The sequence below is a fragment of the Haliaeetus albicilla genome, chromosome 29, assembly GCF_947461875.1.
Source record: "Haliaeetus albicilla chromosome 29, bHalAlb1.1, whole genome shotgun sequence".
Lineage (NCBI taxonomy): Eukaryota > Metazoa > Chordata > Aves > Accipitriformes > Accipitridae > Haliaeetus > Haliaeetus albicilla.
In genome coordinates this window covers 3352223-3365430 of record NC_091511.1, presented here as the reverse complement: position 1 = coordinate 3365430, position 13208 = coordinate 3352223, and the positions used below count along the sequence as shown (strand labels likewise).

The window sequence follows — 13208 nt, the reverse complement described above, 5'->3', positions numbered from 1 at the left end:
GCTTTTTTCGGGGTGGTTTTTTTTTTTGCAAACGAAAGTTTGTTTTTTTTTTTCGTTTTTAAACGTTTCTTTAACAAATGGGCCGCAGCCCGGGGGGGGGCGAGGGTGGGGGGTTGGAGCACGCCCTTAATAGGGGCGGGCTTCACCCCATGGCCAGGGGGCTGGGGGGGGGGGGGGTCGCCCCCCGAGTCGGTCTCTCGCCCCATGGATTCATCCCTATGTACAGCGCCTGCCCCCCCCTACCCCCCCACCCCACATAAATAGGGGGGCCCCCCCGGGGGTCACTGAGGACGCTGGGGGGGCCGCGGCCCTGGGGGGTCCAGGGCAGGGGGCAGCCCCCTGGGGGGGCCCCAGGCACCGGGCGGGCGTCGTGGCCCCAGCGGCAGCGGGGGAGGGGCGGCCCGCGGGGGGGGGGGGGGCCGCGGGGGGGGGGGGCCCGGGGGCGGCGGCGCCCCGGGAGGAGGGGGGGGCTCCGAGGGGCGTCCGCGCCCTCCCCGTGCCTCGGGGCGTCCCCCGGGGGGGCCGAAGGGGCGGGCGGGGGGGGGCCACCAGCCGCCCCAGGGGCAGGAGGGGCAGGGGCGGGGCGGGCGGCCCCGGCGGCCCCCCGAAATTCACGACGGGCGGCACCGGAGACTCCACCACGGGCAGCAGCATCTGGGGGTGGGGCAGGGCAGAGTTACAGGGGCGGGGCCTGGCCCCTGGGTGGGGTGGGGCTCGGCCCGGAGGGGTGGGGCCTACCTGCTGGAAGCTGCTCTGTCCCTGCCCATAGAAGTCAGAGGGCGGAGTCAGCTCCTGCCGCACCTGTGGGGTGGGGTTGGCTGAAGGGGCGGGGCTTGGCTCAGCCCCCCCATCCCCACGTGGGGTTGTCCTGCCCAGCAACAACCCTGCCCATCTCCCCGCCCACCGCTGCCCTAGCCCCGCCCACTAGTCCACCCAACACACACTGCAGCCACCCCTTTACCTACGGCCCCGACCACCCCGAGCCCCGCCTCCCATTGCCCCGCCCACCGCTTCTGTCACCCATTTCCCAACCCAGCGCAACAGCCCCCCCCGTAGCCCCGCCCCTCCCCTCTGAAAATCCCACCCCCCCGCAGCCCCATCCCTCACCTGGAGCAGGGGTGGGTCGGGGCAGAAGGGGGGGCTGTAGAGGAAGGGGGGGGCGGGGGGGTAGAGCAGCCCCCCGGCCCCCCCCAGCTTGGCCAGGTCGGGCCCCCCCATGGCCGGGAACTCCACGAAGGGGCCCTTGAGGGGGAGGGGGGGGAGCCCCGCCCCCGCCACGAACACCGGCCTGGGGGGGGGGGGGGCGAAAATGGGGCGGCAGGTCACAGAGGGCGTTGCCCCCCAACACCCACCCCCCACATCCAGCTGAGGGGGGGTCAGCCCCACACCGCAGTCGCTGTGGGGTGGGCGGGGCTGCAGGGGAGGGGGTGTGGGCCACTGCCCCCCCCCCGTACCTGTAGGGGTTCAGGGAGGGGGTCCCCGGGCGGAAGCTGCTGCCGGTGCCCAGCTGGGACTCCACAGGGGTGCTGGGGACCTGGGGGGGGGAGCGGGGGGGGTCAGCCCCACCGCAACCCACAAGTGCCCCCAGGGGCCCCTCTCTGCCCCACAAGTGACGCTGGGGCCGTGCACTGCCCACCCCCCCAAACACATATTTCCAGCACCCCCGACCTGCTGCTTGCCCCACTCCAGCACCCCACACCTGCCCCACATCCCCCCCCAACACCCGCGACCTGCCCCATGTCCCCCCTACCCTGCCCCCCATCCCCCATACCTGCTACCCAAGACCCCCAGCACCCCACCCCCGCCCCCCCCAGCACCCATAACTGCCCCCCAAGTGCCACCAGGAGCCCAGACTTGTCCCACACCCCCCCCAGCCCCATACCTGACCCACGGCGCTGGCCCCGCCGTAGAAGAGCTCAGGGTAGAGGCGCTGGCTGGGTCCGGGGGGGTCCCCGGGGGGAGCGAGGCCCTTGGGCTCGGGGGGCCGGGCTAGGGGGGCCTCAGGGCCGCCATGGGGCTGGGGCCCCCCCCCAGGCAGCACCTCCCAGTCCCGGGGGGCAGCATCGAGCTGGGACACACACACACACAGACAAGACAATCAGACTGAATCCCCGTGTCCGGGCCCCCCCCAAATCCCCCCCCGGCCCAAAACCCCAGTGCCTCCTTACCCCCTCAGTGGCGGGGGTGGGCAGCGCCTCCTTCTCATTCTTCCCCACGGCGCTGCCGCGGCGACGGGAGTCGCTCTCGGGGGGGGGTGCCCAGGCTTCCGGCCCCCCCGTCACCCCCGTGGTGGTGGGTGGGGGGACCCAAGTGTCTGGCCCCCCCCCAGAGAACGCCGACGTCCGGGCCCCCCGGCCCGGTTCCTCGGGGGGGGCTTTGGTTTTCTCAGCGCGCTGGGAGCGCTCGGTGCCGATGGGGTCCGGGGGGGGCCGTGGGGGGGGTGCAGACCTGGGCGGGGCAGGGGGGGGCAGGTGAGGAGGGGTATCTGAGCACCCCCACTCCCCACGTTTTTGGGGTCTCCCCGGTACCTTCTTGTCCTCACGGGGGGGCAGGCGGCGTCTCTGCTCCTTGGGCCCCTCGGGGAGGGGGGGGGCCCGGCTGCCCGCCATCCCGGCTGCCCCCACCTGCCGCGGGGGGTGGGGCTGGGGCTTTAAGCCCCCCGTCGGGGGAGCTGCGCTGGCTGCAGGCGGCTGAGGACGACTGCGAGTCCCCACTCAGCTCCACGCCGCTGTCGGACTGGCTCATCTGGGGGGGGCGCAAAATCGGGGGAGAGGCCGTCAGGGGGTGAGGGGACCCCCAAAGCAGGGCTGGGCCCCCCCCCGCCCCACACCACCCCCCCCAGCCTCACCTCAGTGCTGGCCACGTCCTCGAAGGTGCCGAGGGGCTCGATCCAGGCCTGGCCAGGGGCGAAGGGCTTTCGGGCGGCACCTGAGGTGGGAGGACAAGGGGTGAGGGGAGGGGCTCTGTATGTGTCCCTCCCCCTCCCAGTACCTTCCCAGTGCCTTACTGGTCTGCAGGCGGTTCCAGATGTGGGGGGTCAGCCCCTCGGCCGGGCCCGTCCTCCCCCGCGGCTCCCCCGGCCCGTCCTGCTTGGGGTCCCCAAAGCTGGGGCAGCCCAGGGGATCCTGGGGGGGGTAGCGGGGGGCGGGGTCAGTGTGGGGGGTGGCAGGGAGCAAGACACCCCACCTCCCCCCCCCGCGCCGCCCAGGGACCCCCCCAACTCACCTCCTGCTTGCGGGGCCGCTCGCGGCGCTTGGCCAAGAAGCCACCAACCACGGGGACGTCGCGGAGGGCAGCCATGGGGCGCAGCGGCTCCGGCGGCTCCAGGAAGGGCGGCTCGGGGGCTGGGAGGAGACAGGGGGCGAAGGTGTGGGGTGGGAGGGGACCGGGGGGGCAGCCCCAGGGGAGCTGGGGGGCAGGAGGGGGACATGGGGCTGCCAGTAGGTACTTGTGGAGCAGGGGGGCAGCTGGGGGGCATGAGAGCAGAAGGGGGACTGCCGTGGGGCAGGAGAATAGAACAGGGACTGCCGTGGGGCAGCCACGGGGCAGAAAAGGTGAATGCGGACCGCTGCAGGGCAGCTGTGTGGCAGGAGAGGAGAAGGGGGGACTGCCGTGGGGCAAGAGATAAGGGGGGACTGCTATGGGGCAGAAGAATAGAACAAGGACTGCCGTGGGGCAGGAGAGGAGAAGGGGGACTGCCATGGGGCAGCCATGCGCTCGCATCACCGTCACTGCCAGGTCGTACCTGCTCCGAGGCCGGGGGTCCCGCGGGGCTCGTAGGGTGGCAGGGGAAGGGTGGGGGGGCAGGGGGGCAGGCCGGGGGCAGGGGGGCCCCCCCCCCTTGCTGTGGGGCGGGGTGGGGCGGGGCCGGGCCCCCAGCTGTGCGAGGGCACGGCGGATCCCACCCGGGTCACTGGGCACCACCCGGTCCAGGCGGAAGACGGCTGAGGCCGAGGGGGGGGGCGGCAGCGCCAGCCCCGGGGTCGGCTCCTCCGCATTACGGCTGGGGGGGGAAAGAGGGGGTGAGGGGGGTCCCTGCCCCGCCCCGAGCACCCAAAGCCCCTCCCAACCCCCCGAGACCAGTGTCAGCGCCCAGAACTCCCCCAAAACACCATTTCCCCTGCCCCGACCCTGCCTGTATCCCCCAACACTCCACTGACCCCCCAACCCCCCATAACCCCGCAGCTGCTCCCAACACCCAACTGACCCCCCCGAACCTTCCCACACCCCCCAGGAGACCCCCCAGCCCCATTTCTCCCCCCATTTTACCCCCCCAACCCTCTTCCCCCCCAATTTATCCTATTCCCCCCCCCAGGGCCATTTATCCCCCTATTTCCCCCCCAGCCACCTTCCCCCCCCCAGTTATCCCCCCTTTACCCCCCAGCCCCATTTGCCCTGACAAAAGACCTAGTTACCCCCCCCGGCCACTCCCCAGCCCCATTTCCCCCCCCCCAGGACTCCCCCAACCCCATCTCCCCCCCCCCCCAACTCACCTGCGGTTTTTGGGCGAAGGCCACCCCCTCTTCTCCCCTCCTCGGCCGCTGGCCCCTCCGGCTCCTCCAGCTCCTCCTCGGCTGCCCCCGCTCCGGCCGGCCCCCCCTGCACCACTGCCAGGGGGGGGGTTGCTGCCGCCGCTGTTGCTGCTGCCGTTGGGGGTCCCGCCCCCCCCGGCCCCCCCGGCCCTCCGGCCCGGCCTCTCGGCCCCCGGCCGCTGGCTGGAGAAGCTTCGCTTGGAGAGCTCCTTGCGCTGGGCCAGGCTGAGCTCGGCCGGGGGGGGCCGGGCCGGGGGGGGGGCTCTGCGCAGGGGGGCCCCCGGGGGCCGGCTCCCTCTCGGCCCCCCCCCGGCGCTCCCCCACGTCGCTGCTCTCCGAGGCCGTCTCCCACTCCTCGTTGGCCTGGTCTGAGTTGTGGTTGGAGAGGTCGGGGGAGCGGGCGCTGGGGGGGGGCCGGCCGCGGCCGGGGGGGGGGGCCCGCTTCCTCCGGGGGGGGCGGCGGGGGCGGCGGCGGGGCGGCCCCCCCCATCCTGGCCGCCTGCTCCTGCTTCAGGCGGCGGAAGCGGGGGGGCTTGTCCTGCTGCTGGGCTCGGCCGTGCCGGCGCCGCCGGGGGGGCCGCTCCGCGCCGCCCCCCCCGCCCTTGGGGGGGTCGTGGCTCTCGGCCGCCTTCTCCTTCTCGGGGGCGTCCGCCTTCTTGCCGGGGGGACTCCAGCCACCGGGGGGGGGCCGCCCACCCGCCGCCGCTGCCGCCGCAGCCCCCCCTCCTCCTCGGCCCCGGCGCGAAGGCACCCCCCGGGGGGTGAAGACGCGGCCGCGGCCCCCCCCAGCCCCGGGCTCGGCCAGGCGGGGCGGGGGGGGGAAAGCGGGGGGGCAGGCCGGGGGCGGGGGGGGGCCGGCCCGGCGGGGGGGGCCTCCTTGTCGCTGTCGAGGGTCTCGGAGCCCGTCTCGGAGCCGCGCTGGCGCCGCCGGGGGGGCACCTCCTCGTACTCCGAGCCCTCGCTGCGGGTCTCGCTGCCCCCCCGCGGCGGGGGGGGCGGCGGCGGCGGCTGGGGGGCGGCCGGGGGGGGGGCCAGCGCCCCCGGCCCCCTTCCCGTCCTCGGGCCGGTAGAAGGGGTCCCCCCGGTAGCTGCGGAACTCGCGGCTGCGGCCGCGGCCCCCCCCCCGCCCCCCGCCCCCGGCCCCCATAAGCCCCCCGAAAGCCCCGGCCCCGCGCGAAGTACTCCCCTCGCCCCCCCCGGGCGCGCCCCCGCCCCCCAAAGCCGCCCCCCCGCTCGTAGGCGGCCTCGCGGCGCCGGCGGGACGGGGACCCCCCCGCTGCCGCCCCCCCCGCCACCGCTGGCCCAGCCACCCCGTCCTTGGGGTGGGGGGGGCCGGCGCCGTTGAGGGCTGGCTTGGTCTTGGGGGGCCGGGGGGGGGTCTTTGGCGGGGGGCTCGGGGGCTTTGGGGCGGGGGGGCTCCTCCACTGCCACTGCCGGGACCCCCTCTTCTTTGGGGGGGGGCTTCTTGATGGGGCCGGCGCGGCGGGGGGGCTTCTCAGGGGGTTCTTCGGGGGGGGGGGCGGCGGGGGCCAGCAGGGCGGGGGCCCCAGCGCGTCTCCGTCCGCGTCCCACCCCGGGGGGGTTTGTGGGGGTCGTGGGGTGGGCGGGGGGGCCGCTCGGGGCGCCGGGACCCCCCCTCCTCCTTGGTGGGCCCCCCCGCCGGCGCCTCCTCCTTGGGGGGCTCAGCAGTGGGCAGCTTTTTGGGGGCCTCCTTGAAGGGGGGCCGGGGGGTGGTGGTGGTGGTGGGGGGCGGCGGCTCCGGGGGGGCCCCCCCATCCCCCTGGGCAGGGGGTTCGGGGCGGGGTGCAGCCGCAGGGGGCAGGGCCAGGCCGGTGGGCCAGGGGGGGCCGGGCCGGGGGGGCTCCTCGCCAGGGGGGAAGCGGTGCAGTGGGGGGGGCCCCCCATTTTCAGCGAAGGCCGGGTAGGCGCCGGCGTATGGGGGGGGAGCCCCGGGGTCCCGCAGGCGGACGGGGGGTGTCTCGCTCCTGGGGGGGCGGCAGGAGGGTGGGAGTCAGTGGGGGGGGGGGGGGCTGGCACCCCCAGCCCCTCTCGCTAACCCCCCCCCCCCCCAAAAACAACCCCCTTCCCACTCACCTGAGCCCCTTCTCGTCCTCCTCGGGGGCCCGCAGGGGGGAGGGCAGGGCTCGTGGTTCGGGGGGGGCGAAGGCATCGCCCCCCCACGGCAGTTTGGGGTCCCCTGGGGGGGTCCCCCGCTCCCGCAGCAGCGGGGGGGGGGCGCTCGAACGGCTCCGAGCCCGAGCCCCCGCTGTCCGAGCGCTCCCGCGGCAGCAAACCTGGGGGGGGTGGCAGGAAAAGGGGGTCAGGGGGGCGGCTGTGGGGTGCCCCACGGCCCTGCTGGAGGGGTGGGGGTCTGGGGCACCCCGCAGCTGTGCTATGGGCCCCCCAGGACCCCCCCTACTCCCAGCAACTCCCCAGCATTGTGTGCTATAGGCCCTGGACACCCCTCCCAGTGATCATGCAACCCCCCCCCCAAGCTGTGCTATAGGGCCACAGACACCCCCAGCCACTCTATGGGGCTGGTATCCCCCTCCAAGCTGCACTGTGGGGCCAGAGGCCCCCCCAAAACCACTCCCTGGGGCCAGAGACCCCCCCCTCAGCACCACTATGGCGCTGGGGCCACCCCCCAAGCAACATATGAAGCCTCTTGCCCCCCCTCCAAAACCACGCTATGGGACTGGCGTCCCCCCCAACCACTCCATGGGGCTAGAAACCCCCCCTTCAGTACCACTAGAAAGCTGAACCCCCCCCAACGAACATATGAAGCCAGTACTCCCCCTCCAAAACTGCACTATGAAGCTGGTGCCCCCCCAAAGCATGCTATGGGGCCACAGACCCCCCCCCCCCAGCACCATTATGGGGCTGGGGCCACCCCCCAAGCAACACTATGGACGCAGTGCTCCCCCCTCTCTAAAACCACACTATAGGGCTAGTGCCCCCCCAAACCCCTCCGTGGGGCCAGAAACCCTCCCCCAGCACCACTATGGGGCTAGACACACGCTCCAACCAACACTATGGAACTGCTGCCCCCCCCCCCAAAACCATGTGATGGGGCTGGTGTCCCCCCCAACCACTCCATGGGGCCACAGACCCCCCCCTGCAGTACCACTAGAGAGCTGGACCCCTGCCCAGCAACATCTGAAGCCAGTACCCCCCTCCAAAACTGCGCTATGAGGCTGGTGCCCCCCCAAATCATGCTATGGGGCCAGAGACTGCTCCCGGTACCACTAAGGGGCTGGGACCACCCCCTGACCAACATATGAAACTCCTGCCCCCCCTTTCAAAACCATGCTATGAAGCCAGCACCCCCCCTCCAAACCCACACTATGGGGCTGGTGACCCCCCAAACTACTCCATGGGGCCAGAGACCCCACCGGTACCACTATGGGGCTGGACCCACCCCCCAACCAACACCATGGAACTGGTGTCCCCCCCTCCAAAACCACGCAATGGGCCTGGTGCCCCCCCCTTACCGGAGGGGTGGACGCCAGGGGGGTAGAAGTCGACGGGGGGGGGCCGGCCCTGCATCATGCGGGGGTCCATGTAGGGGGGGATCATCATCCAGCGCGGGTCGAAGTTCATCTGGGGCAGTGGGGGGGGCCGCCCCATGGAGCTGGCGAACAGTGCTTTGGGGGGGCCAGGGGGCGGCGGGGGGGCAGCCGGGGGGGCCCCGCTGGGAGGGTGCACCCCCGCCCCCAGGGCCCCCAGGCTGGGGGGGCCAGGGGGAGGCGCTGGGGGGGGTCCGTGCTGCTGCTGCCACTGCTGCTGCTGCTTCAGCAGCTGTTCCTGGCGGGGGGGGGGGGGGGGGGAACAACATGTGGGTCTTGGGGGGTGCCCCCCACCCAGCCACACACCTCCACTCCCCCCAGCCCAGCCCCACGGCCCCCCCCGTGCCCCCCCATACCCCCCTAGCCCCACACCCTGCACCCCCCTGCCCCCCAGCCCCCAATATCCCCCCTCCCAGCCCCCCCATTCCCTGTCCCACAGCCCCCCCCAACCTGCTGCTGGCGCTGGAATCGGGGGGGGCAGCGACTTCTGGTACTTGGGGTAGGAGAGCGGCTGGGCCGGGGGGGGCTGGCGGGGTGGGGGTGCCCCCCCCTTCCCCCTTGGGTTCCCCTTTTGGGGGGGCAGCGGCGGTGGTGGTGGCCAGGGGGGCAGGGGGCGGCGGCAGGGGGGGCTCCTCGGGGGGCTCCTGGGGCGCCTCTGGGGGAGGCGGCGGCTCCGCTGTGGGGAGAGAAGGGGGTCAATGGGGGGGGGGGCTGGGGGTAAAAGCGGGGGATCCCAGGTACGAGCCGACCTGGGGGGGTGAATGTGGAACCTGCAGTGGGGCAGGCCCCCCCCAGGATCAGGACCCCCGAAATCCCCTCGTTTTGTGCAAAAGGTACTACAGGGCAGCTCCGCCTCAACCAGGGTGCCCCAAAACCCCACAGTTATAAGAAACGTGCTGTGGGACTGCTCCCCAGAACCAGCCCGCCCAACCGTACCCAGCCCTAGTAGGGGGGTAGCCCCAGCCCCACCATTGAGCAGCCCCCCCATGACGGACACCCCCAAATCCCCCCCCGACCTGTGGTGACGTGCTATGGGGCAGCCCCCAGGCTCAGCCCCCAATGCATCCAGCCATGGGGCAGCCCCCCAGTTCCACAAAGCCCCCCAAAATCCACGACAGCCCCCCAGTCCCACAAACACCCCCCACCAACCATGGGGCAGCCCCCCACTTCCACAAACACCCCCAAATCCATGCGGCAGCCCCCCACTTCCACAAACACCCCCACCTGTGAGGCAGCCCCCCCCCACCTGCTGCGCTCTGGGCTCCTCCAGCCCCACTGGGGCTGGGTTCCTCCTCCTCCTCCTCCTCCTCTTCTTCCTTCCGCTGCTCCTCAGGGGGCTGGGGGGCTGTGGGGGGCTCGGTGGGGAGGGCGGGGGGCTCGGGGGGGGGCAGCGGCGGTCATGGCAGCCGCTGTGGCGGCGGTGGCAGGGGGGGGCCCCTGCCGCGGGACGTCGTGTCGCGGTCGTCGTTCGGGGGCCCCGAATCGCTCATCCAAGCGCTTGAGCTTCTCGGCGCAGGCGGCGCGGCGTTCCTCCTGCATCCGCCGCTCCTCCGCCTCCCGCCGCCGCCGCGCTCGCTCCACCGCCGCCGAGATCTCCGAGGAGGACTGGCGCCGCCGCTGCCGCCATGCCTCGTCCTCGTCCTGGGTGAGGGGGACGACGAGGAGGAAGATGACGAGGCGGGGGTCAGGCCAGCGCCCCATGGCCGCCCCCCAGCTCCTCGTCCTGCCCCACGGCCACCCCGCTCACCGGGAAGTCGTTGGGCTGGGCCCAGCTGCCGCGGTTGGGGGGCGGCGGGGGGGGGCGAGGTTGGGGGGCTGGGGGGGCAGGAGGTGGCGGCAGCTCTTTGGGCCCCTCTGGGGGGGAGGATTTGGGGGGCGGCTCCTCCTTGGGGGGCTTCTTGGCTTCGCCAGAGGGGGACGCTTCGTTCTCCTTCCTGGGGGGGGGGGGTGAAGAAATAAAAAAGATGGGAGGGTTATGGGGGGCCTCATAACATGTGGGGGGCCACGGGATGCCCCGCAACAAAGCACAGCGTGTTATAGGGTGCCCCACGGCGGGGGGGGGGGGGGGTTATGAGGTGTCAGGCGATGCCCCACAGTGCTGCAGACTCGTGGGGTGCTCCGTGGCAGAAACGGGCACGTTACAACAAGACCCCTGGCATGGGGGGGGTTAGGGGTGCCACTCGGTGGGGGGGGGGGGGGGGGGGTTATGGGGCGCCCCCCAACGTGGGGCCCCCCGGGCTCACCCCTCCTCGTCCGCCTCCTCGTCCGAATCCTTCCCGTCCTCTTCATCGCTGAACTTCAGCTTCTCCGTGTAATCCACCTCCTCGTGGGCACCTGGCAGGGGAGGGCCGTGTGGGTGCTGGGACCCCCAGAACTTCCCCCTGCGCCCCCTCCCCAACCCCCCAACTCATTACCGGCCCATCCCTCGTCGTTCTCCTGATCCAACTCATCAAACTCCTTCAGGTCATCCTGCTTCAGCACCGGGGGACGAGCGGGAGCTTCGCTCCCCCGCTGGGGGGGCTGGGGGCCACGGGGCCCCGCCAGCCGTGGGAATCTAGGGAGGGGGGCAGGGAAGGGGTGAGCGGTGGCGTGGGGGGGGTGGGGGGACACCCAGCGCTGCCCACCCCCCCCATGCTCACCTCTGGGCCTCCGGGTAGCGGTAGGGCCCCTGCGGCCCATAGGGCGGCGGGAAGGGGAGGTACGGGGGGTACATCTGTTTTTGGAGAGGGGGGGACACCAACATCAGAGAAGGGATCCTCCCGAATCAACGGGGAGCCCCCCACCCCCCAGCCCCCCAAAACGCTTGTACTCACAAAAGGTGGCATCATTCCCCGATAAGGGGGGAAATGGGGGGGGCCGGCGGGCTGCAGCCCCCCCCCGTCGGTCGGCGGATCCTCGGCCCCTCGCCCACCGCCGTCCCGCCAGCTCCCGCCTGCCGGGGGAAATGGGAGGGGTCAGTGTTGCGGAGGAGAGGTCACGGGGGTGGTGAGAGGTTTTTGTTTTGGGAGAAGGGGGGGGGGGGGGTGTCGTCTCACCAGGGGGGCGGGGGCTCGGTGCGGGCCCAGACGACGCGTCGGCAGCGTCCCGCTCTCGGCCGGCCCTCTCCGGGTCTCCGGCCGCCTGCAGGGTGGGAAACTCCTCCCGAGAGAATCGTGCCGGCAGGATCGGGCCCTTCCCGCCTGGTGGGGGGTTGGGGGGGCTCAGACACCCGTGGGGGCTGGCGTCCCCCCCCAAAACCAAGGAGGGGAGCCCTCCCCCGCCGCCACCCCCAGCCTCACCATCTGCGTGCACAGCGTGGGTACCGCTGGCCTGCGCCCAGGACTTTGCCCCGCTTGCCGGCGTGGGGGGGTTCTGCAAAAACGGGGTGTGTGGGGTGGTGGTCAAGGGGGAGGTCTAGGGCCCTCCCCCCGCGACCCCCCCCGCCCCCTCCACCGCCCCCAGACCCACCTCGGGGGCTGCCGGGGCCCGTTTCGCTTGGCTGGCGGCCGCAGGCGTCTGCAAAACCGGCGGCGACGGCGACTGCGGCGGGGGAGCTGCTGAGGGCTCGGAACTGCGGGGGGGGGGGGGGGTCGGGTCAGGAGGGTTCGGGGGGGTCCCCTGAGCCCCCCCGCCCCGTTCCTCACCCCCTCACCTCTTTGGGTCGGGGGGCTCCTGCCTGCTGGCCCATCCTGAGCCGTCCTTGGGGACCAGGGAGACGTTGGGGTCGTTGCCTTTGTTCTCGGCCTTCAGGCTGGGCAGGTTGGCGGGGGGGGGGCATGCGGCGGGCGGCCACTTTCCCCAGGCTCTGCAGGCCATGGCGGGGGGCGGCTGCGGGAGGGGACAAGGGGCGAGTAAAGCGGGGGCAACCTCACCGACCCCGACCCCGATCCCGGGGGAGGGGGTACGCACCCCCCCCCCCCCCTTAACCTTCTCGCCTCCCCGTACCGGGGGCTCTGGGGCTCTCCAGCGCCCGGCCGCGGTAGCTCTCACACAGGCTGAGGCAGGCGTAGCGCCGGCCCTCCCTGCCCCGCGCCGCCGGGCGATCGCTCATCGCGCTGCCCGCGCATCGGCGCCGGTGGCCCCTCCTGGAGGGAGGGGAGGGGGGGGAGAGAGAACCGGGGGGGGGGGGCGGTCAAACCGGGGAAAGAGAGAACCGGAGGGGGGGGGGGGGTTAGACCGCCGGGGTGGGGGCGGGGTAGGCCGCCGGTCCCAAGATGGCGGCGGGTGCGGGCGCCGCCGCTGGCCTCCGCGGCGGAGGAGGCGGGGGGGGGGGGAATGTTAATCCGGCCGCCGGCGGGCCGGCGCGCCCCCCCCCCCGCGTCGATACCCACCTGTCCGCCCCGGGCGGGCTCCGCTCTGTCCGGATGCGGTGGCGGCGGGCGCGGACGGGGGCGGCGGGCGGCGGATGGAGGCGGATTCCGGGGCGCTCACCCCCCCCCCCCCAACCACCGCCAACGGCCGCCCGGGCTCGGCGCGCATGCGCGGCGCCCCAACAGCCTCGCCAGGGACGGGGCGGGGCCGACAGGGGATTGGCTGGCGACGCAGCGAGGCCGCGCCTCCTCCGGCGGGCTCTACCACGGCGCGCGGGGGACGGGGGGGGCAAGCGCCGCTCCCTCGCGTCCCCTCCCCCGCCCGCAATAGGGCGTCCCCCCGTCGTCCCCCCCCCCCGACTCCCAAGCCAGTGGTAGAACAGCCCCGCCGCGCCCCGCCTCCGCCGCGGCCACGCCCTCCCGGTGACGTCATCCCGGCACGACGCGACGCGGCGGGCCGGCGAGAGGGGGCGGGGCTCGTCCGCCGCTCGGCCAATCAGAGCGGGCCGGCGCGAGGATTGGATGGGAGGCGGGCTCGCCCCCCCCCCTCCCAGCGCTGCCAGTTTCCCTCCAGCGGCCCCCCCCCCCCCCCAAACTGGGGGCGGGACCCGGGCGTCCGGTCGCTCCCCGTCGCCGTGGCAACCTTGCCCCCACCCTCCCGCCGTCGCCATGGCGACCGCGGCAACCGGCGGCCGCCCCGGCAACCAGGCCCCGCCCCGTTCCCATGGCAATCTGAGCCACACCCACCGGGACCCCCGCGGGGGGGGCAGGAATGGGGGGACTGGGAGCACTGGGGGGGACTGGGGGGGCACTGGGGGGGA

General features: G+C 73.8%; 2 protein-coding genes across 2 annotated transcripts; both read right to left on the bottom strand.

The window, feature by feature from the left end:
* Positions 1 to 86: 86 nt before the first annotated feature.
* Positions 87 to 2489, bottom strand: LOC138682607 (protein PRRC2A-like; the record flags this gene model as incomplete). Its single annotated transcript, XM_069773875.1, has 6 exons — positions 87 to 654; positions 739 to 801; positions 1108 to 1288; positions 1455 to 1534; positions 1883 to 2068; positions 2169 to 2489. Coding segments are annotated over 6 exons (1269 nt in total), but the record flags the coding sequence as incomplete, so codon positions are not given.
* Positions 2310 to 12677, bottom strand: PRRC2A (proline rich coiled-coil 2A). Its single transcript, XM_069774210.1, is given in 34 exon segments — positions 2310 to 2448; positions 2529 to 2745; positions 2849 to 2928; positions 3008 to 3125; positions 3226 to 3344; positions 3746 to 3869; positions 3871 to 4003; positions 4494 to 4757; positions 4759 to 4943; positions 4945 to 5259; positions 5262 to 5559; positions 5561 to 5655; positions 5657 to 6208; positions 6211 to 6517; positions 6627 to 6767; positions 6769 to 6826; positions 8024 to 8336; positions 8549 to 8575; positions 8577 to 8636; positions 8638 to 8774; positions 9345 to 9486; positions 9488 to 9739; positions 9846 to 10032; positions 10342 to 10432; positions 10513 to 10652; positions 10738 to 10811; positions 10912 to 11030; positions 11134 to 11277; positions 11377 to 11449; positions 11546 to 11648; positions 11730 to 11851; positions 11853 to 11905; positions 12023 to 12162; positions 12409 to 12677. Coding segments are annotated over 32 exon segments (5139 nt in total). The 5' UTR covers positions 12129 to 12162; positions 12409 to 12677; the 3' UTR covers positions 2310 to 2448; positions 2529 to 2538.
* Between the last annotated feature and the right edge of the window lie 531 nt (positions 12678 to 13208).